The sequence below is a fragment of the Micropterus salmoides genome, unplaced genomic scaffold (genome assembly GCF_014851395.1).
Source record: "Micropterus salmoides isolate LMB-PRFRI ecotype aquatic unplaced genomic scaffold, ASM1485139v1 Ms_hic_scaffold_8, whole genome shotgun sequence".
NCBI classification, from domain to species: domain Eukaryota; kingdom Metazoa; phylum Chordata; class Actinopteri; order Centrarchiformes; family Centrarchidae; genus Micropterus; species Micropterus salmoides.
Window position 1 is genome coordinate 3,046,144 of NW_024044570.1, and position 26,431 is coordinate 3,072,574.

General features: G+C 44.0%; 1 protein-coding gene across 10 annotated transcripts in view; it reads left to right on the forward strand.

Moving 5' to 3' along the window:
- Positions 1-25,823, forward strand: part of phf21ab (PHD finger protein 21Ab) — a 40,784-nt gene extending 14,961 nt beyond the window's left edge. For 6 of the 10 annotated variants that reach the window (XM_038706522.1, XM_038706526.1, XM_038706521.1 and 3 more), the window contains exons 7-19: positions 1,265-1,417; positions 2,534-2,770; positions 7,163-7,252; positions 10,105-10,437; positions 11,258-11,359; positions 11,438-11,489; positions 11,563-11,642; positions 13,469-13,529; positions 16,334-16,440; positions 16,872-17,027; positions 17,388-17,463; positions 17,558-17,661; positions 19,506-25,823. In XM_038706522.1, the coding sequence (XP_038562450.1) occupies positions 1,265-1,417; positions 2,534-2,770; positions 7,163-7,252; positions 10,105-10,437; positions 11,258-11,359; positions 11,438-11,489; positions 11,563-11,642; positions 13,469-13,529; positions 16,334-16,440; positions 16,872-17,027; positions 17,388-17,463; positions 17,558-17,661; positions 19,506-20,276 (2,322 nt within the window). In that variant the 3' untranslated portion in view covers positions 20,277-25,823. The remainder of the gene's footprint in view (positions 1-1,264; positions 1,418-2,533; positions 2,771-7,162; positions 7,253-10,104; positions 10,438-11,257; positions 11,360-11,437; positions 11,490-11,562; positions 11,643-13,468; positions 13,530-16,333; positions 16,441-16,871; positions 17,028-17,387; positions 17,464-17,557; positions 17,662-19,505) is intronic. The other 4 variants (XM_038706524.1, XM_038706530.1, XM_038706528.1 and 1 more) reach the window with 4 other exon arrangements.
- Positions 25,824-26,431: the final 608 nt, after the last annotated feature.

The following is a 26,431-nucleotide window of genomic DNA, read 5'->3' on the forward strand; positions in this document are numbered from 1 at the left end:
TTGCGACAATCTGCTCCAAAGTTTCTTGGTATGTGCGCAACACCAAAATGAATACCAGCGTTACAGTTTTTGCAGGTTAGGTGGGTAAAACCTGTGAAGCATTTAAAAAAAAAAAACTTTGTTGGTTATTAAAAACTTTTCCCCAACAAATCTCTGCGACACCTGAAGAGCTGCAGGTGTTCTAATGTCCTCGTATTTGTTCTAATGGTGGAGAAAATAAACCTGCCCAACATGAGCGGCAGCCATCTTGGTTGTTTACGAAAATGTCTCTTATCAAACCTGCCCCTTATCAGATAAACGGCTGTGATTGGTCGAGCGGATCCGCTGCATGTGGAAATCTGTCTGATCCCAGTTTAGATGACAGATAAACCAGCAAACTCCTGATGTTCAAATGATGGTGTGAACTAAGGTAAAACAGGCATGCTGTAGTTTCCTCCTCTATCTTAAACCTTTTTGTCTTCTGCTGGCTGCAAGGACGCTTAAAGGAATTTGTCTTATGGTATTGAAGCAGTCCTTATTGTTTCTGTTAAAACAGATCTTCAGATGTAACCGTCTTCATGTCTTGATAACACCAGAGGTTAAAATCTGTGTGTTTTGTGTGATGTGGGTGAGCTGATCCTGAGCGATGAAGCGCCCTCAGCAGCAGCAGCAGATAAAGCCGTGCACGTTATTAACTGCAGGCTGCAGGTCAGGCTGCTCTCTGAAAGGGGAACAGGGCACTTTCTCAGTCTGGATCTCAGGCGTCTCTCTGAGGGGATGCTAATCAACAGATGGGCTTTATCTTTTGTTTCTGATTGGTCAGCTCCAGCTTTGTGTGCCTCTGCTTCTGTACTCTACATTACACTCTCGTTTCTTCTTCTATTAATCTCTCCCGTCTCTCAGTGAGTGGCAGCCAGTCAGATCAGAGCAGTGATTGGAGCAGGGCTGCAGCAGTTATTGATTATCGACCTTTTCATAAGAGTCACCGGTGAGATTCTCCTGCTGTGGGTTTGCAGACAAATGCTCAGGCTGTATGTTTTACAAACAGCTGACGCAGCAGATCTGAGGAGCAGCTTTCACCACGCAGACCTTCAGAGTATAGATCAGTCTGTGCTGCAGTGTTCCGGGGGGTTCTTGTAGGAACACCGGAGAACAACAAGCTCGCTGCCTCCTCTGAACTGCAAACAGCAGAATGAAAACAGACATGGAGAGATATTTTATTACGTGTTACTTCCAGCTGTACGTTACTGTAACGGTACTCTTCTTCTCTCTCCTCCTCCTGCAGAAGAAGGTGGTGGAGCAGCTGAGGAAGGAGCTGTTGGTGAAGCAGGAGCCAGAGGCAAAGCTGCAGCTGCACGTCCAAACTCCTCCAGGAGGCGTCGACATCAAGCCGACCAACCTGCTGCAGAGCCAGCAGATACCTGGAGCACTGCAGCAGGTGGGAAACACAACGGCTTAACAAATCCAAGGACGAATCTACCTCCTCTCTCTGAATGTAGATTTAATATTACACCGCAGTGAACTTAATTCAAGTTTATCATTTACATTTAGAGAAAAGCGTCTACATTATATGAGAAAATAATGTTGTTGTTTTTTTTAAATGAAAACACTTAAACAACCAGCACAACGTCACCTACTTCACTTACAACAGCACAGACTCACCTGCAGCCTGCAGCCTGCAGCACCAGCTGCTCAAACCTTAACTACTTACATAACAGTTTACTAAGTGGAGTTTATTTGAATTAATAACTAAATAAGTTGCACTGAACCAACAGACGAAGCTAACATTAGCATGCTAATATCTGACACAGTTGGAGTAAAGAGTAAAAAGAGGTAAAATGGAATGTGTGGTCAACACATCTGACCTGATAATTGATTAAATTGCTGTTTAATTGTGTAAACTTGGAAGCGTTTGAATTACGCTTCACAAAAAAGACTCAAAAGAAGGATTGTGAGACCTTGCAACAGGTTTCTCTCTTCTAAAAACAGAAGTTACACAACAGAACAGTAATTTGATTTATTTTATCAATTTGCAATCTGGGAAACCAAGGACAGTTAAAATCAAGGGCAACTAGACTTGGTTGAAGATACTTGAAGGATAGATGGTGTTCAGGAGGAGTGAAAGAAGCTATTTACACCAGAGAAGAGAAACCATCTCTCAACAGGGGAGGAGATCTGAGACCACTTATCCTCCACCTACAAAGCTTCTCCACTTACATCTGGCCTGGGGTGACTCCAACGACCATGACAGCCAGGAGCACTAACGAACCAAGCGGTATCCATCACCTTGATAACGACCCCACAAAGATTAAATAGCTACGACTCCCTGCCAGTCAGAACTGAAGAGGCCTCTTGGAGTTTCTTCAACCAAGTCCAGTTGCCCTTGGTTTTAGCTTTCCTTAGAGAACTGTGAGCTGGATGAATCTTCAGACACAATCTGAAACGTAGGGAGTTAAAGCAGGCGTGATGACGGTGTGTTTACACACGAGGAATAACAACAGTTCATCGTAAAACTTTCTTGCTCTGTGTCATGGGTTTTATTCTCCCTCAACAGACCCTGACAGTCACACCGGTCCTCACCACGAAGACTCTACCTCTGGTGCTGAAAGCTGCCGCCACGCCCACCTTGCCTGGATCTGTCCTGCCACAACGCCCAGCCACTGTCACTATGGTCACCACAGCTATCACCAAACCCGACTCACAGAACGCCCCCATCAATCTGCAGGTGGCCAGTAAGCTGACCAATCAGAGCTCGGAGCCCGTGCGACTGGTATCCAAGAACACCATGATGGTAAGACCCTCCGGTTCCTGGCGCTGTGCATCATCATACCTTCCTCTAATCTGACTTATTGTACAGTATGTGTTGTCATCTGTAGAGCTGAGGAGAGCTACTGAATGTAGACGAGCTTTTTGATAGCAGGATGTTTCTCTAATCACATGGCAAGTGTCTGAGCAGGTTGTGGCGTGAGTGGTGGCCTTATAGCAGCCAAGCTGACAGCACCAGTAGCAGTTCTCTGACAAGTCAAACAGTCATATAGGGCCAATTTATCTTATATAGCCACATGTTCATGTAAAGCAACAGAGGAGGTGTAGTATAGGTCTAAAGTCCTGAAATCACAACGTCCTGAGTATGGAAGTGTCTGGTCACACCAGAAAGTAGCACAGCATAAGTCATCCACTTGTCCTCGCGAAAAGAGATGGAGGATTGATGTGCATAAATACAGTCTACAACGAGAACTGTGGCAGAGTTACTAGCAAAATTTGTGTATTTTTAAGTAATGGATCCTTGATTCTCACAGAAGAAGCACAAAAGCAGATTCTTATTTATAGACGGTGATCGTCACCAGCACATCTGACACTAGCACGTTCTATCTGCTGTAGCTTTATTGAAGTGGCTAAAGACGATCGGAAACGCTGTCTCTGCTGACAGCATAGGTTTTGTACTGCAGTGTAGAGCTAGCCAGTCCTTGTCTTATAATGTCTTTTTTCTTCTAACATTACTGTTTGACTGCGTAGCTCACATGGACGTAATGCTAAGCTACCGCTGAAGGTACTAAGCTAGTTTGCAGGACAGCTAATGTTAGCAGCTTGCTGAGAACAGATGAACACAAAGCACGTATACAGAGTGTCTCTGCAGCTCTGCGTACACTACTTCAACACAAACACTGACACACCATTCATGTATAATCTGAAGCAGAAGACGTGCAAGGCTTCACTTTCTCCCAACTTCTGTTATGCGCAACATTTAGTTATGTAATGTTAGTGGCAGATAGAGTGCAGTCCCGTTGATACAGGAAAGGGAAATGGCAGCAGAACGTGTAAGAGCAGCAGAACGTGTGAGTATAAGAGCAGCAGAACGTGTCAGTATAAGAGCAGCAAAACGTGTAAAAGCAGCAGACGTTTCAGTATAAGAGCAGCAAAACGTGTAAAAGCAGCAGACGTTTCAGTATAAGAGCAGCAAAACGTGTAAGAGCAGCAGACGTTTCAGTATAAGAGCAGCAGAACGTGTGAGTATAAAAGCAGCAGACGTTTCAGTATAAGAGCAGCAGAACGTGTAAAAGCAGCAGACGTTTCAGTATAAGAGCAGCAAAACGTGTAAGAGCAGCAGACGTTTCAGTATAAGAGCAGCAGAACGTGTCAGAGCAGCAGACGTGTCAGTATAAAAGCAGCAGAACGTGTCAGAGCAGCAGAACGTTTCAGTATAAGAGCAGCAGACGTTTCAGTATAAGAGCAGCAGAACATGTAAGAGCAGCAGAACGTTTCAGTATAAGAGCAGCAGAACGTGTCAGTATAAGAGCAGCAGACGTTTCAGTATAAGAGCAGCAGAACATGTAAGAGCAGCAGAACGTTTCAGTATAAGAGCAGCAGAACGTGTCAGTATAAGAGCAGCAGAACGTGTAAGAGCAGCAGAACGTGTAAGAGCAGCAGAACGTGTAAGAGCAGCAGACGTTTCAGTATAAGAACAGCAGAACGTGTAAGAGCAGCAGAACATTTCAGTATAAGAGCAGCAGAACGTGTAAGAGCAGCAGAACATTTCAGTATAAGAGCAGCAGAACGTGTAAGAGCAGCAGAACGTGTGAGTATAAGAGCAGCAGAACGTGTGAGTATAAGAGCAGCAGAACGTGTGAGTATAAGAGCAGCAGAACGTGTGAGTATAAGAGCAGCAGACGTTTCAGTGTAAGAGCAGCAGACGTTTCAGTGTAAGAGCAGCAGAACGTTTCAGTATAAGAGCAGCAGAACGTTTCAGTATAAGAGCAGCAGACGTGTCAGTATAAGAGCAGCAGAACGTTTCAGTATAAGAGCAGCAGAACGTGTCAGAGCAGCAGAACGTGTAAGAGCAGCAGAACGTTTCAGTATAAGAGCAGCAGAACGTGTCAGTATAAGAGCAGCAGATGTTTCAGTTTAAGAGCAGCAGACGTGTCAGAATAAGAGCAGCAGACGTTTCAGTATAAGAGCAGCAGAACGTGTCAGAATAAGAGCAGCAGACGTTTCAGTATAAGAGCAGCAGAACGTGTCAGAATAAGAGCAGCAGACGTTTCAGTATAAGAGCAGCAGAACGTGTCAGAATAAGAGCAGCAGACGTTTCAGTATAAGAGCAGCAGAACGTGTCAGAATAAGAGCAGCAGACGTTTCAGTATAAGAGCAGCAGAACGTGTCAGAATAAGAGCAGCAGACGTTTCAGTATAAGAGCAGCAGAACGTGTCAGAATAAGAGCAGCAGAACGTGTCAGAATAAGAGCAGCAGACGTTTCAGTATAAGAGCAGCAGAACGTGTCAGAATAAGAGCAGCAGACGTTTCAGTATAAGAGCAGCAGAACGTGTCAGTATAAGAGCAGCAGAACGTGTCAGAATAAGAGCAGCAGACGTTTCAGTATAAGAGCAGCAGAACGTGTCAGTATAAGAGCAGCAGACGTTTCAGTATAAGAGCAGCAGAACGTGTCAGAATAAGAGCAGCAGAACGTGTAAGAGCAGCAGAACATTTCAGTATAAGAGCAGCAGAACGTGTAAGAGCAGCAGAACATTTCAGTATAAGAGCAGCAGAACGTTTCAGTATAAGAGCAGCAGAACGTGTCAGTATAAGAGCAGCAGAACGTGTAAGAGCAGCAGACGTGTCAGTATAAGAGCAGCAGAACGTGTAAGAGCAGCAGACGTTTCAGTATAAGAGCAGCAGAACGTGTAAGAGCAGCAGAACGTGTAAGAGCAGCAGAACGTGTAAGAGCAGCAGAACGTTTCAGTATAAGAGCAGCAGAACGTGTCAGTATAAGAGCAGCAGATGTTTCAGTTTAAGAGCAGCAGACGTGTCAGAATAAGAGCAGCAGATGTTTCAGTTTAAGAGCAGCAGACGTGTCAGAATAAGAGCAGCAGATGTTTCAGTTTAAGAGCAGCAGACGTGTCAGAATAAGAGCAGCAGACGTTTCAGTATAAGAGCAGCAGAACGTGTCAGAATAAGAGCAGCAGACGTTTCAGTATAAGAGCAGCAGAACGTGTCAGAATAAGAGCAGCAGACGTTTCAGTATAAGAGCAGCAGAACGTGTCAGAATAAGAGCAGCAGACGTTTCAGTATAAGAGCAGCAGAACGTGTCAGAATAAGAGCAGCAGACGTTTCAGTATAAGAGCAGCAGAACGTGTCAGAATAAGAGCAGCAGAACGTGTCAGAATAAGAGCAGCAGACGTTTCAGTATAAGAGCAGCAGAACGTGTCAGAATAAGAGCAGCAGACGTTTCAGTATAAGAGCAGCAGAACGTGTCAGAATAAGAGCAGCAGACGTTTCAGTATAAGAGCAGCAGAACGTTTCAGTATAAGAGCAGCAGAACGTTTCAGTATAAGAGCAGCAGAACGTGTCAGAATAAGAGCAGCAGACGTGTCAGAATAAGAGCAGCAGAACGTGTCAGAATAAGAGCAGCAGAACGTGTCAGTATAAGAGCAGCAGAACGTTTCAGTATAAGAGCAGCAGAACGTTTCAGTATAAGAGCAGCAGAACGTTTCAGTATAAGAGCAGTAGACGTGTCAGTATAAGAGCAGCAGAACGTGTAAGAGCAGCAGAACGTTTCAGTATAAGAGCAGCAGAACGTTTCAGTATAAGAGCAGCAGAACGTTTCAGTATAAGAACAGCAGAACGTGTCAGTATAAGAGCAGCAGACGTTTCAGTATAAGAGCAGCAGACGTGTCAGTATAAGAGCAGCAGACGTGTCAGAATAAGAGCAGCAGACGTTTCAGTATAAGAGCAGCAGAACGTGTCAGTATAAGAGCAGCAGAACGTGTCAGTATAAGAGCAGCAGAACGTGTCAGTATAAGAGCAGCAGACGTTTCAGTATAAGAGCAGCAGACGTGTCAGTATAAGAGCAGCAGGACGTGTCAGTATAAGAGCAGCAGAACGTGTAAGAGCAGCAGACGTGTCAGTATAAGAGCAGCAGACGTGTCAGTATAAGAGCAGCAGACGTGTCAGTATAAGAGCAGCAGAACGTTTCAGTATAAGAGCAGCAGAACGTGTCAGTATAAGAGCAGCAGAACGTGTAAGAGCAGCAGACGTTTCAGTATAAGAGCAGCAGAACGTGTAAGAGCAGCAGACGTTTCCGTATAAGAGCAGCAGAACGTGTAAGAGCAGCAGACGTTTCCGTATAAGAGCAGCAGACCTGTCAGTGTAACAGCAGCACAGATCCACATCTGCTGTGGTTTTGTCTCAGGTGCAGGCCACCACCACCGCCCAGCCAATCAAAGTTCCTCAGTTTGTCCCTCCTCCTAGACTGATGCCTCGACCCACCTTTCAGCCACAGGTGCGTCCCTGTAAGACCCGCCTCCAAACCCTAACCCCCTCAGATCAGTGTTTGTGGGCCCACATGAGGTGACTCGCTCACTCTCCCAGCAGAGGGCAGTAGTACACCAAAGCAAACACTCATGCCTTGCTCCGTGGCACTAAAACATTGTTTGCTCTGTGCTGCCTCTACTCATCTCTTCTCCTCTCGTTGTGCTTTTTTTGATTTTCCTACTGACCTGTGAACGGGTTGTTTTGAAGGTTTCCTGCCTGTGAACGTGTGAGTGTGTGTTTACCTTTTGTGGTGAGAGCTTGTTTTTTCCTGCAGCTTCTTGGTATTTTGTGTTTCTGGCTGTCGGTGTGTTGTAACCCTTTAAGTGGAAACGTATCGGTGATGTTGGTGCCACTGGGAGCTCTGACCAGTTCGATAGTGGGATTACTATCAGTAATAACAGCTTTAGCACTTGGTAGTAGCAAGCAGTAGTATTAGTACTTGGATGTAGAAGCAACAACACTGCTGTAGTTCGTATCCATAAACGTTATTTAGTTGCTTTAGTAGAACATAACCACAAAATAAATGAACTAAAATAAACCGGGACAACAGGGGCAGCACACAAGTTACGTTATACATAATAGGGTGGAGGTCTTGGTCTTGACTGTGATGTTAGGGGTTTTCAGGTACATTGAACTTAACAATCCTTTCTGTCCCTCTCAGATGTACCTGCCCTGCTGTGATCATACGATCTAGCTGCCCAAGAGAAACGTAAAATAGAAGAAAATGAAGTAGATAATGTATTTATTTTATTTGGAAAGGGACCATGTACTATATATCTGATTTACCAGAGTTCATTTAAAGCTCATTTTCATCTGCAGTCACAAGAAAGAACAACATAATAATAAATGGGGGACGGGGTATTAAGTAAAGTTCACTCCAAGTCCATTACAGTTTCAGCCGTCATAGTGATATGTAATAACAGTAGCATCAGTAGCAGGAGTAAATTCACTGTAGTATTGACAGTATTAGTTAAAGTAATATTAGTAGAAATAGGAGCAGTCTCAGTGAAGACTTGCAATAAAAAAGTTTAAATATCTCAAACATTAAAAACATCAGCAACGAAACTTTAAAAGAGTGAGTGTCTCAAACTTTAGTTTGTATTGTGGCTTATTTTACTGGAAACCAGTCTGTCCCAGTTCATAGTTGTATGTATAGTATGTGTTTGACTTTCCATCATAGAGGATAGTTTAAAGTTTGTTAGAGAAGCACGAATGTGACAGATGTCTCTGTAAACCAATGCAGATATTGTTGTTACTTTTTTTTTTAAGAAGAAACATGTTCTGGTACAATATAAGAATCCTACATGTGTTTAGTAATATACACTGAACAAAATTATAAAAGGCAACACTTGTTTTTGCCCCCATTCATCATGAGCTGAACTCAAAGATCTAAGACTTTCTCTATGTACACAAAAGGACTATTTCTCTCAAATACTGTTTACAAACCTTTCAAAATCTGTTAGTGAGCACTTCTCCTTTGCCGAGATAATCCATCTACCTCACAGGTGTGGCATATCAAGACGCTGATCAGACAGCATGGGTATTGCACAGGTGTGCCTTAGGCTGGTCACAGTAAAAGGCCTTAGGCTGGCCACAATAAAAGGCCACTCCAACATGTGCAGTTTCACTGTATTGGGGGGGGGGGTTTGGAAACCAGTCAGTATCTGGTGTGACCACCATTTGCCTCACCCAGTGCAACACATCTCCTTCACATAGAGTTGATCAGGTTGTTGATTGTGGCCTGTGGAGTGTTGGTCCACTCCTCTTCAATGGCTGTGCGAAGTTGCAGTCAGGTCGGGACCCCGATGAGGACGACAAGCATACAGATGAGACGGTTCCTGACAGTTTGTGTAGAAATTCTTTGGTTATACAAACCGATTGTTGCAGCAGCTGTCCGGGTGGCTGGTCTCAGACCATCTTGGAGGTGAAGATGCTGGATGTGGAGGTTCTGGGCTGGTGTGGTTACACGTGGTCTGCAGTAGTGAGGCCGGTTGGATGTACTGCCAAATTCTCTGAAATGCCTTTGGAGACGGCTTATGGAGGAGAAAACATTCAATTCACGGGCAACAGCTCTGTTGGACATTCCTGCAGTCAGCATGCCAACTATACGCTCCCTCAAAGCCTGCAACATCTGTGGCATAGTGTTGTGTGATGGTAACGAACATTTTGGGGTGGCCTTTTATTGTGGCCAGCCTAAGGCCCACCTGTGCAATCCCCATGCTGTCTGATCAGCATCTTGATATGCCACACATGTGAGGTGGATGGATTATCTCAGCAAAGGAGAAGTGCTCACTAACACAGATTTTGACTGATTTTTGAACAATATTTGAGAGAAATAGGCCTTTTGTGAACATAAAGAACGTCTTAGATCAGCTCATGATGAATGGGGGCAAAAACAAAAGTGTTGCTGTGTAGTTTGTGATTAGTAGTATCAATACTTGTGATTATTAGTCAGGTGCTACACAGTCAGCGCCTGACCCCAGGCATCATCACTTTATTTCAAAAGATTTTAACTTAAGCACACAAATATGTAAAGTTACACACTTTGAAATTAGTAGCAGGATCCTTAGTAGTAGTTAAGTAGTAGATACAGGAGTTTTAGTAGTAGTATTTGTACTGGAGTTGGGTTGAAACAGTAGTAATCATTAATAGTATCTGTTGCAGTAGTAGCAGAAGCAGCAGTAGAATCAGTGATAGTAACAGAATCTATAGTATTAGTACAAGTATTAGTAGTAGAGCAGTCAGCCTGAGACAGAGCTCCACAGTGGCGTTACCCAGCAGCGTCAGGTCCTTTTCTGATTGGTTGTCTGTTGTTACCAGGTCAGGCCAAAACCGGCCACACCCACCAACGTCCCCATCGCCCCGGCCCCTCCCCCGCCCATGATGGCAGCCCCCCAGCTTCTCCAGAGGCCCGTCATGTTGGCTACCAAGCTGTCGTCCTCGCTGACCTCGGCGGCTCCCATCCACCAGGTCCGTATCGTTAACGGTCAGCCCTGCGGTAAGACCCCGCTGACAGGCATCGTCATCACCACGCCGGTCACCGCCGCCCCCACCCGCCTCGCCAGCCCCGCCCAGGCCCCCAACCCCACCCCTATCCCCACCCCGGCTCCTGCCCAGCCGATCCAGATCAGCAGCCTGACCACTGAGCCCAAGGTGAGAGTTCTACCTGAGTCCTGCACTGTGACAACATGCTGCTGGAAGCAGTCAGAGGGATTTTATCTCTCTCAGACTCTCTTTGCTTTTTAAACCTCTCATTATGACGTAGTGAAGACCTTCATCCTGCAGATTAACCTAAACACATTAACAATGATGAACTCTGAACGACAAACAAATAAACACAACCTGCTATATTGATTTTACTATATACTGTATACATACAATACAGCACAACAGTTAGTTTCATCAGCTATATAACAACCCTGTAAAGTACAGAAAATGAAATCAAACCTGAACAAAGAAGAGAGAACGAGAAAATGTGCAGCTAATAAACACTTTATAATAAGAAGCCGAGGAGTCGGGAGCAGTTCATGCAGCTTAAGATCTGATCTAACTCAGTCCAGCAGCATCGTTTCTTTTTCAGACTTTCAATTCTTCGTCCCAAAAGTATCACAAATCACATTCAATTAATCATCAGCCATGAGAATCATTGGCCGTGCTGTCTGAAGTAAGGCTGAACAATAATAATTCAGTATTATTGTTTTTGGACTTTAATCTTATTGTAATGATTAAATACTCTTAACTACACATTTATGTTTAAGTTGGAACTGGAAATAAACCAAATTATTTGTGCAGGTTTCTGACTCTCCAAGACTCTCGTGTTTTAAAAATGTGCAAACTTATGGCCTTATATTTTTCTTGTAGTTGTCTGTAGATCTCATGTTCAGACTCAAACAACGAGCCGACCGTCCGTCACACAGTACTGTCTGACTTCCTGTCTGTGGCTCTCTGCTCATTGGTTCCTCTGTCCTCTCAGCAGACTGTTAAACCCGAGCAGAAGGCCGTCGTCAGCCTCCCCTCTTCCTCCACTCCTCCACTGTCTCCTCCTGCCAGACCCAAGAAAGAGGAGAGCCCAGAGGTACTGCAGACTGATGCATGATGGGATTCAGCGTCGCTGGCGGTTCTGGTGATTAACTCTTTAATTTCTCTCTTTTAGAAACTGGCCTTCATGGTGTCCTTGGGTCTCGTAACACACGACCACTTGGAAGGTGAGTGACTGTTACCGGAGGATCGTCCTGATGCTGGAGGTTTCTGCGTTAACACTTTCTGTTCTGATTGTAGAAATCCAGAGCAAAAGGCAGGAGAGGAAGAGAAGAACGACGGCCAACCCGGTGTACAGCGGCGCCGTGTTTGAACCCGAGGTACGAGCTCGGCTGATAAATCAGCGTGCCGAAATAATCGGCCGTTATGAGCACATTTAAAAACAAGCAATGTTGAACAAGGTGCTGCAATAAAAAAGCAGACCAATCAGATGAAACGCTTGAGAATAAATAGAAACATGAAGCAACAGGACAGGAAGGTGTAGAATTTCTTAGACTTAGTTGCAGATAACTCAGCATTCTGTTTTTTTAACAGCCGATGAATGACGATTAGAAAAGAGATGACAAATATCAAAATCAGTATCGGTCTTAAAAATCCCACATCGGTCGGCAGGGCTTGACATTAACACCCGCCAGATGCGGGTGGATTACAGCTGTGGCGTGTAACAGTCACTCCTACTAGCCACTGTGTTGAAAAATTGTAGTCAAAATACATCTGAAATGAATTGCAGTGTGACTTACGACTCCCATGAGTAACTACCTGCACATAGTGTTTGGTCATTGGTCCAATAGTGAAGCCTGTTGTCCTGTCCGACGACACCGCAAACAAGAAGAAGTTGTGGAGATTAAACTCTGCCGTTAATTATCAACTTAACCAGCGGCAGCGATGACAAAGCAAGCTTTTTTTTATTGCAGGGGAATCCACCAAACAAGCGCGTCTAGAATATAAAGTTGAACCTGTCACAGGGCAGCCACAGTCCCTCAGACCTGTCACACGCGACTGGTCGCATTCACGCACACGTCAACACGGCGGTCAGTCAGTGTGTGGAAAAAATGCACAGGAGAATGATGGAAAAAGAAAAGGCAGGAGGAAAGGGCCGTTAAATGCTGTAAAAATGCAGATATCTTCATGGTGGTGTTTAAAAAAGAAAACGACCACTAGCATATCAGAACTACCTTTCCTGAGTTGATTCTATGTTTTAATACAAGTAGCCGTGCCCTGTAGGGAAGTAGTTTGTATGGGAATAATCTGGAAAATAAAGACCAGTGTACTCGTTTCAGGTGGACGTATCTCCAGTCACTCAGAGCTTCCAGAGCGTCGTGATGAGAAACATAAATCCAAGCAGAGCTCTGAGGAAATGCAGATACTGATATAGACCTACATTCAATTTTAGTCCTGTTGCCTTAATTGTGGATCTTTGCTCTTTGTTTCCAATGTATAATTTTTCTACTCTGTATTACAGTATTTAGCCTAGTGCAGTTTAGTTTTTATCTTTTCTATTCATCTTCTACACACATGCAGCACTTTTATTATACACAATAAGAAGCTGCTCTTTTAATGTGGTTATCTTAAGGGACTAAAAAAAGAGCTTTACACACAACCTTATCAGAGCTAATGATAATATTAGTACATTTTAGCACGCCATAGGCAACTTTTAATAAAATGAAACGTAATTTACCAACAACAAAATTGTGGCTGGAAAATGCTGTGAGGCTAGTAACTTTGGAAAACCCTGTCGGTCGGGCTCTACAGTAAACATGAACTAAATATCTGGTTGAAAGTTCAGACAACACTGTCCTTCTGTGGTTTCCTTAAATATTTGTCAGTATCAGAAAAAGCTACAGCGATTAATCAACATGGGATCGACATCTTTCCGACACCTGCAGGAAATATTCCCAGTTTCAGCTTCTGGAGATTCGCTGCTTTTCGGATTATTTAAACACTTGTGTTGAACGTTGAAGCTGCAGTCGGCAACGTTTAAAGAACCCAGCGAGACACCGGATTGTTTTTCATATTCGTGTCAGATTTATTGATTATATTTATCTGATTTATTGATCGCTGTCAGGATGAACAAAACTAACAAAATAAAATGGATTATTCCCATGAATTAAGTAAATAATTTGTCTTTTTCCCACTTCTGTTTCAGAGGAAAAAGAGTGCAGTGAGTTACCTGAACAGCCCTCTGCACCAGGGGACCAGGAAGAGAGGTCTGTATGAAATACTGATCCACAGGTCAAAGACCAGATACAGTAAGAGGGACGGGGAAAGATAGAGAATCAGGTAGAGACGCAGCAGAGCCTTAAAATGCAGGTAAATCACAGTGCAGAAGGAGATATGTTGGGAGGGAAGGAATGTATGAATGTAGAAAAAGACTGTGTGCAGTTTTATCGAGGCTGGAGAGATCCAGTCCAGCAGAGACTAATATCTGACTCAGTACTAATAACATGCTGTTAAACAAGTCTTCCCTCTTTCCTTCTTTCTGTTTCCTGTCGCTTCAGTCGGGTTTAATGTCTAAAGCCGGATTTAAACTTGTCAGACTCAAAGAACCACCTCACATTACAAGAGATATTTCAGCTCGGGCTGCTTCAGGATTATTTCATGGACTTATTAACAAAGAGCGTCGGCCCCCTGCCAGGAAGCAAATTAAGAATCTAAACGTGATTACTGAGGCGATATAATAAAGACTTAATAAAAGCGGGAGTGGACATGTTCAGGTGAATCCAAGAACTTTATGAAAGCGTAGGCAGATGTGATGATTAGCTGCTTTTCTGTGTTTCAGATCATCCTAAACAAATCCTTCATTTTACATTCATTTTATAGATTTTAATGTAAACGCAGCTGCAGCCCGAGCTGACCTCTGGATCACCTTGATGAAGAAGTATAAATCCGGTTGAACCTTCACACCTGTTCTTTTCCCTGTGAATTGTCGAAAGGCATCCTGGGAAGTGTAGTTTTGAAAAAAATATCTAATTTCGACTGAAATATTGGAGAGAATGACTGACAATAACTATTGTTTCTTACGTCTGTAGAATATGATGTGCGGGCCGGGACGCCTCTGCAGCACCAGTTAATTTAAAATAATTTCACACACACATCAGCTTTAACAAATATTGCACTTAACAGCAGCAGCTCATATTGTGATTCTGATAGAATTTGGATTAATCTTTCAGCCCTATTTACAGAAGCACCTGAGACCGGTTGAGTCCTCAGATTCACTCCTAAACCAGGTGTTGTTGATCACAAGTTAACGACGTGAATGAAAGAGACCGGAGTGGATTTAAAGCTGAGTGGCTCTCAGTGACTCGTGTGAATGGTCGCACGACTCTAATAAATAACGCGACTAACGTGAATCAGCTCTAATGACTTCACACCTCAATTTACTAAAATTGAATCCAAGAAGCTTCCACTTTCCAGGCTGTTTAATGAATGAGGTTTAACTTCTGACTCTAAATACCCTCAGCTCAACCTCCATCTGACTTCACGTGTTCTCGGGAGAAAAGAATGAAAGTTGTGTAACTCTCTGTGTCAGATGTTCTCACTGCAGAAGCTTCAACGTGTGCTGTCATCAGAGGGCTGCAAGACACAGGGTTTTAGAAACACCGGGGGAGTTTACACGGGTCAGATAAAAACCTTTCTTAGAGGCTGTGATTACTTTCAAATCAAACATTAAAAATAATAAGTAAGACCTTACTTTGGGGAATGTAGAACAAACATTAGAGCTAAATAAGTAGTCCATGTCGCGATATATCTGCTAAAACTGCAGCAGCTTAGTGCGAAATATCTGTAAGTCACAGTTCTATTAAAAACACTCATTTAAAGGATCATCATCATATGATGATGACAATTGACCGGTTGCACAAAAAGCCTTAAGTTAAGATTGAGTTAAGGTTTCCTTAAAATACATTTGGTTGCACAAAACACCCTTATATGTTCTCTTTAAGGTTTCCTTAAAATGTTCACTTAAGCATTTGAGGTTTTCTCCTTATCTTGGTCTTATACTTAAGGAATCCCTTAAGTGTGTTAAACCGTTGCACAAAAGACCTCAGCAACCAAACTAAGGAAAAGAATTTAAGGTGCCTCCGGCTTTATCTTAACTGGAACATGGTTGAGTTTATGGTGATAAATGAAGAAACGTTATCCTGAGAAGAGGACCGGGAGAATCCAATAGATACGCTAAATGATGGGCAAAATGAGAAGGCTGTCAAATTTATCGCTAGCTAGCTAACTGAAGTTACTCTTACCAGTTTTATTGGGTTCCCTTTTATAATTAGTCTCTTTTTTTGGCAAGAACAGACAAGTTGTCATTCTTATTTTGGATCTGAATTAATTTTCGAAGCGATTTTCCTCCCACTTTTGTCGTTTTCTGTTATTTGCAGATCAAAGTTGATCCTCCAGCAGTACGATATTTTCTTCGTCTGACCAATTTGGGTTTTTTTGTCTTCTTTTCTTTCCAACTTTGGACGGTAACAACAGGTCAAGTATGGTGCAAACAAACAGTCTCCATGGTAACAGTAGAATTTTACTACTTTACTACTAACATCTTAAGGGATTCTGTGCAACACCCTTTAGTAAATTCCTTAGCTAAGGAGAAATAAAGGCTAAAGTTTCATACTTTGCTACCGGCTCCTGGATTATAACTAGTGAATAAAACTAATTAACATCGGGGGGGGGGGGGTGACCTGAGTGTTTCTAAACCCCGCCTACCGCCCTGGTGACAGACTTTAAAACTTGAACGTGGACAGGCGTGTTAACGTCTGACACAGATGTGTGCACTAGGTTGTAGTAGTGCTCGGCTTCAGCTCGCACGGAGCCAGTCTCCTGCACTAACACTGCTGTCTGTGCTTCTGACTCCTCCTCTTCCTCCCTTACCGCTCCCCTGTCTCATGCTAGCCAACGAAGACTCCCTTTCCAAGGTATGTCATACAGACTGTTTGTTTTTGTTTTCTTCCCCCCTCTCCATCTTTCTTTTTTCTTTGTTTTCCGTCTTTGTTGTCTGTCTCATTTCACCCAGGTCGCCCACCCAAATACAGCAGCGTCCCGGAGCTGGGCAGCCTCACCCCGACCTCCCCCTCCAGCCCCGTCCATCCCCTCCCCCTGCCCAGCCCCAGCTCTGGGGATGTAAGTAACGATGGGGGAGACGGACAGTTCAGAGGGTTGGAAACCCGGTCACACACAGTCCTATTGGCCCAGTAGCTCTGTCACTCATTTGCACCCCAAGACCTCCACAAACATTTCCATCAGTTTGTTGTCTCCATGTGATAACCATCAGTCATCAGTTTTACTCTCAGCCTTACAAAGTGAACAGAGTCCTGTAGCCCAGAGCATCCATGAATAACTACTACCCAAAACACATTCTAACTCCCAGATGTCCAGTAACTTCTCTGTGGGCTCAGTTATTTAACACACCATGACCATTAGATGTTGAAACAAGGCCAACTGTATACTAAACCAAACCAGATCACGGTGCCTCCCCCTGCCTTGGCTCTCCACAGATGGTTGGTGGGGCTCAGTTGGGCGGGGAAACTGATTGGTCCAATTCTTCCTCACAGGGAGACATCCATGAGGATTTCTGCACTGTGTGCAGACGCAGTGGCCAGTTGCTCATGTGCGACACGTGTTCTCGTGTTTATCACCTGGACTGCCTGGATCCACCCCTGAAAACCATTCCTAAAGGCATGTGGATCTGTCCAAAATGTCAAGATCAGGTAACCGCAGCAGCCGTGACTGATCCTGAGTCAGGGGGAAGGGGGTACCGCAGTCCAGAGAGGGGCCTCTCAGGGCCAGTAGCTGTACTTGACTGTAAAACTGCTTCTGCTGACCGGCCTTCTGCCACACTGTCCTGAACTTTAGGACTGTTCAATCCTTTGTAAGCATATACATGATGCAGTATTGTTTTCTGTGCTTCTGTCCCATTCATTGTGTCAGTAAAGATTGGCATCTCACACCCATTCACCCCATTGCTTGTCCCTTCTCCGGCCTCACCACAGGGTGGCGGCTAAATTTGTCTTCCTCAAAATCTGTTCCGAGTCTCAGCCTCTGTGACAACTCCGAGCTTCTCTCTGCAGATCCTGAAAAAAGAAGAAGCCATTCCCTGGCCCGGCACACTGGCTATTGTTCATTCCTACATCGCTTACAAAGAAGGTGACGTTAGATTATTTTCTTCTCTCCGACGTCTGCCGGGGAAATGTAGACGGTGCAGCAGTGACATGAACTGTGTTGTGTTTTATCGCTGCAGCTAAAGAAGAGGAGAAACAGAAGCTGATGAAATGGAGTTCTGAGCTGAAGCTGGAGCGAGAGCAGCTGGAACAGAGAGTCAAACAGCTCAGCAACTCCATAACGGTAAGAAACACAATCATACAGCTTCTTTTTTGATCCCGTTTCAGGTTGATAAAACACCCTGATTCACTAAACTCAGAGGCTAACAAATCTCCAGAGTCGCACGTGTTCGGCTGGCGTTGACCGTTGAATGAGTTTTATTGACGTTAGTTCTACCAAATGCCGAAATTGACGTTCAGTTCATGGGCCTCAGACTACATGAATCGATTGGTTGTCAATTATTAAATGAATGGACTGGTTTTCTGTCCTCCAGGTCCAACTTAGGTTCAGAAACACACATCTTTGCGTCAGGTGCAAGGGTATGATCGTTAACAAAAGCTAAAGAAAACCACGTGTTAAAAAATAAAAATAAAGGTGAGGCTTTACAGAAAAAACAGAACTAATTTAAACTGGATATGACATCTTCCTTAGACCACGCCCCTCGCCTGGCATCATGGAGACGAAAGTCGGGACAAAGTCTCAAAGACTAAAACTCAACTAGCAACGCTGCTTTAAGAACAACTTGAAACTATCCCCCCTTCTGAAACATGACCTCAGTTAAACTTTCATGTCTATCAGAAAATAGTTTACCAACTTAATAGTTCTGAATCAGGGCCTCCGGTAGGAGAAAGCATCTGCTGAGAGGTGACTTGTTATTCAACAGTTCATATCCTCTGCTGCTCTTCTCGTGTTGTGGCTGCAGGCGGTGAACATCAAGCTGGGTTTACACTGACTTCAGCCCGTTTCGTCCAGATATTCGAGCCGCACGACTCATTTTAGAGTCGGGCCAAATAATCGCTCCCGAACTGCCGGCGGATGAATTTCTTTTATGTCAGAAACTTTCGTACAGTTGAAGCAGAACCACGAGTGGATTCCCCACAGTCAGCGCCTTTTTTGTCAAAGCGTCTGCGTAAAGTTATGAACGGAGTCTAAATGTGCCATGGCAACGCAACGCTCGCTATCAAGTTAACAGTCTGTACAGTAAAAAGTTTACCTCCAGTTCTTTTCTGCAACATTAGCATTCCGTGCTGTTCACATCTTCCCAGCTCCCTGGTCGATAAACACCAGCACCTCAGACGTTTCAGCAGAACCGTTGATCGTTTCTGCCCTGTTTTATTGCTAACAAACAAACTTCTACCTCCCTCGGAGCATTCAAAGAAATCTTTATTGACTATTATATAATTATATTAAACAATATCTTACTCCCTGAAAATCTTGTTTTTTGTCTGCCTCCAGTGGTTTATCTTCTCGCCTTGCTGCAGTGGTGTACAGGTGTAGGAGCCCGTGACATTACTGTTATAAGTGCAACATCACATTTCTGACCACAGCCAAATCAGCTTTTCAGCCTGGTGTCGGCTCAAAACGTTTGTTTCTCTTTTCAGCCCGCAAAATGTCACCGGTGAATACCGGCACACTGCAAGCACAAACTGCTTTTATATTGTGAGAGATAACAGGAAGTCATTAGCGCGAGCTTCGTAGCGGAGCGTTCAGGCGCAGTCAAACCAACGCAAACCAAGCTGGTTTATTAATCCAGCTGCAGGTGTAAAATAAAGCGCTGTGGATGAGAGGAGAGCTGACTGCTGGAAGACAAGACGTTGTATTTAAGTTTGTGTTCTACTTGTTCAACAGTTGTTTGATAAATGGTAATTAATTTAATATTTGTTCTGATCATTTTGGCGCTGGTGACTTTCCTTTGGCACTTGCTAAAACCTCTTTGGGGGGTCGCCAAACTTTCTCTATGCAGGAAAAACCCTGAGATTATAATGAAAAGCCACGTGTGTCTCTCGAGGAGATCAGTAATTTCTTTCTAAATCATTTTTGCTAGTTCCCTGAATAACATCTGGTGCCTGATGTTCTTCTTCCATCAGAAATGCATGGAGACCAAAAACACCATCCTGGCTCGTCAGAAGGACATGCAGCTCTCCCTGGAAAAAGTCAAACACCTGATTCGCCTCATCCAAGCCTTCAATTTCAACCAAGCCCTGGCAGAGACAGAGGGCAAGGACGGCAGTGCGAGAGTCCAGGACGGCGCTGAAGGAGCAGTCGGCTCTGAAGCCGCACCAGAAGCCAACTCTGCAGAGAAAGCGAAGGCCGGGAGCTCCTCGGCCAGCGGCAGCACTGATGTGAACGACAAACAAGAGGAACACGGGACCGCAGGGAACAACCAGACGACAGGAGCAGTAGGAGGAGACTCCAGCAGCCAGGCTGTCCTAGAAGACAGCGTAGTCCTAACAGCAGATAACTGCCCCGGCGTAGCGGCAGGGGGTAAGGCAGGGCCTGGTGTTGGAGCAGGGGGACGGGGTGACACAGGGACTGGTCTCCAGGTGGAGGTTGTGACCAAGCCTGAGACTGCGGCAGCTCTGGCGGTTGACATTCCCACTTCCTCAGTGGTCGCGACTGTTGCCACCACCAACGGCACGGCCGAGTCGGCCTGCCCTGACCGCAGCCCCGCAGGAGGCTGCACCACCACCAACTCTGAGAACAAGATGACTGCCGTCCACCCTCCAGAGACAGCGGTGGAGAAGACGCAGGAGGAGCTCACTGACAGTGACGGCAGCAACACCAACAACAGCAAAACCTCAGAACCCTCCCAGCATTCTTTGCCAGCTCTTGTCAGCAGTTTGGACAATAAAGAGTAATGCTACGTCTCTTGAGTTGTGGGAATTCAAACATATATATTAAAAAAAAAGACTCTTGCTTGCACCGTACGGTGCCCTGAAGTTGCCAATCTGTATAAATGTTGTTTGTTTGCATTGTATTGTCAGACTGTGTCAATGGTAGATATACAGCCCAAGTCACATGACTCTGGGAAGACGTAGGCCGCCCCGCCCACAGCGCTGGGGTACGGGAGGGCTTACGTTCCAGTGTCATCATGCCAATTAGTGATAGACGTCAGTGGTGGGAATGCTCAAAGGGAGATTTAATTCATCATCACACCAGTGTGTGCCTGTTCTAGTGGCCCCTGTGTTCTCTTGTGGGGTGGGGAGACGGTTCACATGGGTACAGAGAAAACCGAGAACATGGAACCAAACATCTGTCAGGGGTCTAAAAAGCAGTGTTGTGATAGAGTATGCGTACTGAAAAGAGAACCTGTTCATCTCCTCGTCCCAACGAACTTAATGTGAACAACCTTTAACTTCTGCAGTTCCCCATAATCTCCTCTAACCTTTGAATCACCCCAAACCTTAACCAATAAGTCTTACCTAACCCCTAACCCCTACCTCTGCCCATCCAAAACAGACTTTCCTGACTTCCCCTTTAACCAACAACTTAAACCATCTTCAGCCAGCACAAACCGGTAACCTTCCCTTCCCTGGTCCACCACCAATCCGCTGTGTCCTCCCTGTCAAACCCCCAAAAAAGGTTCAGGACGCTCCAAACAAAAGGTCTTACTGTGTGTCGTGTGAACACATGTTAAGGCCAAAGTGTTTAAAGCTGTTCAAAAGGCCACACTCGAAGGCTGGCCGGTCATTCTCACTGTCAGAACGTCTCCTCGAACGAAGTCAAACAAAAAAGACACCTCGAGAGTAAAGTTCAAACCTCTCAACCGGCCAATCGCTGTGTTAAATGTGATGTTTGAATTGCTGGTTTTGGAAAGTTACCTGCTTTGTTTGCAGCATACTGACACCTTTACATTGACCCCTCCATCAACCTGCGTCTGAAGTCTTCTTCCGTCAGCAGAAAAACACAACCTTTCCTATCGACCAGTAGCGGTAACCTTCCCCTTGTGACTAAAAGTCAAATTTAGGTCCACCAGCGAACTAACGACCCCGCCCTCCTAATCCCAAATGGGCTCAAACAAACCAGTTTGTGCAATCTGACAGATGCAGCCCCGACCCAGTTTGTCGGGACACGAGATTCAGACGCTGTTTGGCGATCTGTTGTTTGAAGCGTACTGATGCCTTTAAACTAACGTCTCTAACGTCCAAATCAACCTACGACTTTAACCGTGTTCATTTAACAAAAAACCCAACCTGTCCTATCAACCAATAACCTTTCCTAGTGACCAAAACTCAAACCTAACAACCCAAACCCAGTTAACTGAAGACTCCACCCTCTCCCAGCTGGCCAATGACGGAACCCCCTCCCCCATCTCTTTCCCTACTCGAATCCCTGAGCTCAGGCAGAAAAGACGCTGAGCGTCGTGTTCAGCAGGTACGGAGGACGAGGTCGAACAGGCGCGGTAGCCTAACAGATGTTATCAGTGGTGTCGGTCAAGTGTAGTGATTGAGTTTTTCATTCGTGAGTCAAGTGTGTCAACTGTGAGCACTAAATGTGAAATTGCAATATTGCAATGTCAACACACACAAACTATCTGGGCTGTGTTTCTTTTTTATAGGAAAAGATATTCAGGTCTTCCTAGTCTTCAGAATAAGTGCTTTCTGTTCCTGAACCTGCTGGACTGGCATTATCAACACAAAAAGGAATCCTCTTTTTGAAGTGGTGATCTTTGCATTAAGTACATTTCTGTTGAATCCTGAACTGCCAAAATGATGTTGTATCCAAATTCAGCAGGGACAAGTCCACTTACTGTATTGAAAGATCAAATCATTGGCGTTGTAAGATTTAGAAGCTACCATTTCAGAAATTGGACGTCCCCAGATTGAGACAGGAGAGCTTATTAAACAATAACATTAAAGGAACTTTTTGTTCCTTGAAATGGAAGGATTTGTTGTGTGAACCTGCTCCTTCAGGTGGATCTCACAGGACAATACCACAAATCCTGAGATTAAAGCACAAGCTTGCTGCATTACAAAGAAGTGCTGAAGAGCTTTTTGTATGTTAATATGGAATTAAACAGAGTATGCATCTCTTTGTTGTGATGTGACTTATCCCCACATTGCCAATATTTTTCTAGGAGGAAATACAAACCTCTGTCTGACATCAATGCTCAAGTCTAGTTCATATTTTCGGGAGGAATTGCTGGGCTTCTGTCTCAGAAAGCCCTTCATCCCCTCACACATCTCTTTTCTTTCTGGAGCATGTCTGGGCTGCAACGTGATGCTGTTATGTGTTGGCTTGGTGGCTGTCAGTTCGGGTCTGTCTTTGTCTGGTGAACTGATCATGACTTCTGGCTTGTTGGGTACGGGGCATTAACAAACTCTGGTCTGCTCTTTAACTCGCTGGTTGTGCTGGAATTTCTTTCTTTCTTTCTTTTTTGCAATATTGCAGAGTTTTGCTCACATTTTTATTCGTCCAACAACTTATTCGCCCCGATGAGAGAATTCTAGGGAATGCAGTGTCCGTATTTCCGTCAGGGTCAACAAGTTTTCATTCATCCTGTGAAATATCTCCTCCTCCACTGGTTGGCTCAAAACGTGGTTCATGTCCCCTCAGGATGAACTGTACTGAACTCTGGTGGTCCTCTGACTTCCCATCTAGCGCCATCATCAGATCAACATGTTAATGTGTCCAAATACTGATGACATTCCCATCAGCCTCAGCTGTACGCTGTGTTTACTGCTAATTAGCTAATGTTAGCATGCTAACACGCTAAACTAAGATGGTGAACATTCTATGTGGTAAAAATCAGCGTGTTAGCATGCTGATATTAGCATTTAGTTAAGCTAAACAGAGCTCTCACGGTGCAGGAGGAAATTCTTAAACAATAAAATAATATTGATGCCTCTTTCTGCACAGACCTCCAATAGCATCGTAAACATGCACGTGATGGTGGGGTTGAATATGTTGTTGGGCGACTGTGAAATAAGCTGTTACTGGTGTCATTTTTTCATATCATACGGACTCTTGTAACTGAATCAGCATATCTGACACATGATTATCTGACATCAGCTGTACAAACTGCCTTCATTCAGAAGATCCCAGAAAAAGAAAGCAGAGGAAATCTCTGTAACATTTCCACACGTTTGGCCACAGTGCTGTCTGATAAATGTAATTTGTGTCTAATGGAGAGTTTAGCCATTCGAACGTGGACGGAAGAGACTGGCCAGGGATGCAATCCAAAAGAAAACGGCAACTTAAACGTCCCCGGTTCCTTATGAAGTCCATTCGTTGTGTGTTTTGTTCTTTGTCGGCTTACTCGGGTGGACGTTCTTCTTCTTTCAACATGTCGGCCTGTGTTCACTCATGGATAGAGCAGCGCAGTCTTTCACTCTCTTCACTCAACAAGTTTTTCTTTGAACACACCCAAACTTGTGTTCCAGACAAACTGGACCTTTCCCTCTGTACAGTAGGTACCTCGAGTGCCTTTCTTCAAACAGCAGATAATATTTGTCTCTTGACTTGCACTGTGACTTGTAGAACCTTACTAACCCTCCAGATGATCCTCCCTCCCAACCCGACCCGACCCGCCGTCCTCTGGACTGTCCCATCCCACCAAGCTCCTTCAAACTCCGGAGCACAAACCCGGTCCCTTCACCTCAGGCTGCCAGAAGTCGATGCGAGTTGAAACTACATTTCATATTATGGCGTTTAGATTGACCAGATAGTGTTTTGTTGTTGTTAATAATAGGAGTTGCCTTAAATGTCTTTTATTTTCCTTTTTTACGTGATTAACTCTTACCATTAGGGGGGAAAATATCGCTGCAGGCGCTGGGGAAGCTCAGAGGTAGTTGGCTGAAAACCTGGCGCTCAGCGGCCAATAAAATGCTCCAAAGAGGGACTGTTGATTGATCTTTTGTGCGGTGTGACAGCCAGTTGTTTTGTGATGCACTTTTGGTTTGACCAGTATTATTAGTCTAAAAATGGGACCCGACAGCAGAATCGCAGTCATGAATCTGGCTCTGGATTTGAGTTCCTAGTTTTCCCTGACTGGTCCTGAGTCAGGACTCGGGAGCTCTTTTTGTTTTCCCTCGTCCATCATTCCGTCTGTGCTGTGGTTCTTCTTGTGTTTCGGAAGAGGGATGAGTTTGCTAAATCAGGTCACGTGAGCCGGAGCCTGTGTGCATTTGGTACGAACAAACTAACCTGCACCCTGACGGACAGACTTAGACCCAATTAGCAACATCTGTCCACTCAGTCCGGTGGAACGCATGCCTTCTTATGCAAATTTTTATACAAGATTTGTCAAACCTTTTTTAATATGCATTTGTTTTTGTTTTGTTTTTTTAAGTTTTTATGTGAAACTCAAGTCACCTTTTTTTTCCTTTTGAACATTCTGGCATCTGATGCCAAACGTGTGCAGTTTAGGCGTTGGAACAGTTTCGGTAGCCATCCTCCACTTCCTCCTGACGTCATGTTTTTATGGTCGGAGCTGAGAAGGTTTTGGCTCCTTAGTTTAGATTTTAATTTGAACTTGGCTAATGCACCATGCTGAATGTGGGGATCCCAGCAGGGCTTTAAGGGGGCCGGGCCTCGATCAAGTCTTAAGGTCTAAATTGTGTCATTTCTATTGAGTCAAGCTCTAAAGGTGAATTTTTATCCAAAGAACACTGCACATGTGCATTTCTGTTTGGAAGCCTTTATGTAGTTGATGCATATCATTTGGAAATTCATTTCTGCGTCGGCATCGTGTGCATTCACCGAGCTGGACAAGGACCATGTGTTGGCAGCTGAGAGCTGTTAGTCTTATATGCATTCAGTATGTTCATCTCCAGTTCCCTGTGTGGTGAAGTAGTTCAGTCCGACTCGAGTCTTTTCAGATTTTAGTTTTTAAAAAACGATCAAGTCATGATTGTGGCCTTCTAGTATTTTGTCGATACATGACATCAACCCGTTGTTACCGCTCACCATCCATCCTGTCCGGACCCAACTGTACACCTGAAGCTTCTTACCTCATCCACAGCTAATTCCATCGGGGGTGTGTTGAGTGCAAAAAAATAAAATAACCTAAAAAACAAAATAAGTCTTTTTTTATCTTCCATTTGGTGAGATGCATTGTAGCGATATGAATAAAGAAAAAGTTCACCTGGTGTGCTGAATAATGTGTAAATTGGTAATTACACAATCTGAATATTTGTATAATTGTTTGTATTTTTTCATAATGATTTTGGAAAGGAATGTGTTTATTTTTTTGACTTCTGTTCCAGATGTGTCTTCTGTTGGCCTGACATTGTGACTGGTCTGGTGGGATTCTTACCTCTGTATTGAGCCTCTTCTGTGATGAATTCTTTGTATGCAGTGTTTAGGAAATACTGTAGGGAACATGGGGAGGAGTTGATATTAGGAGCATTTGATCAATTTGTATTTATTTATTTTATCATTTTGTTAATAAATTGTGAAAAGCAGCGTGTCTCGTCTGTTACTGAGTTGAAACTGTTTTATAGATATTCAGATTCACGTGCATGATAAGACTGAATAGTCATTTTATTTGTATGATAAAAGTACTTTTTTTGGATGTAGTTCATTACAGTAACAATAATGCAAAAGACGCACACAACCAATTACATTTTACATTGCCAGAAGCTCAATTTAAATTAAGTTCTTTTAGATTATTGAGACATTTTATTGCTTTTGAGTTCTGTGGAGGTGCAGTAGTGTTTCAGCTCAACTGTAAATCGATTGAAGCAGGATTTGGATCCCGTGCATTTTAAATTGTGGATGTGGAATTTTCCAAGTATGATGAGGAGCTGCACAATATTGTGTGGACCATGAAGTACAAACTATAACATGACTTCAAATACATTAAATACTATACTCTTACCTGTTTTTCTGTTTATAAAATGTTCCAAACCTTTCCAGAATACATTTGCATGTTCACAGTGGTAAAAAGATGAAATATAGTTTGTCTTTCTAAATTGCAAAAATCTGTTACAATCAATGTTAAGTTTAAATCTTGGCAACACTTCTTTTGGCGGGGGTAAATGCGATGCAGTGTCTTGGAATTCACTTCTTT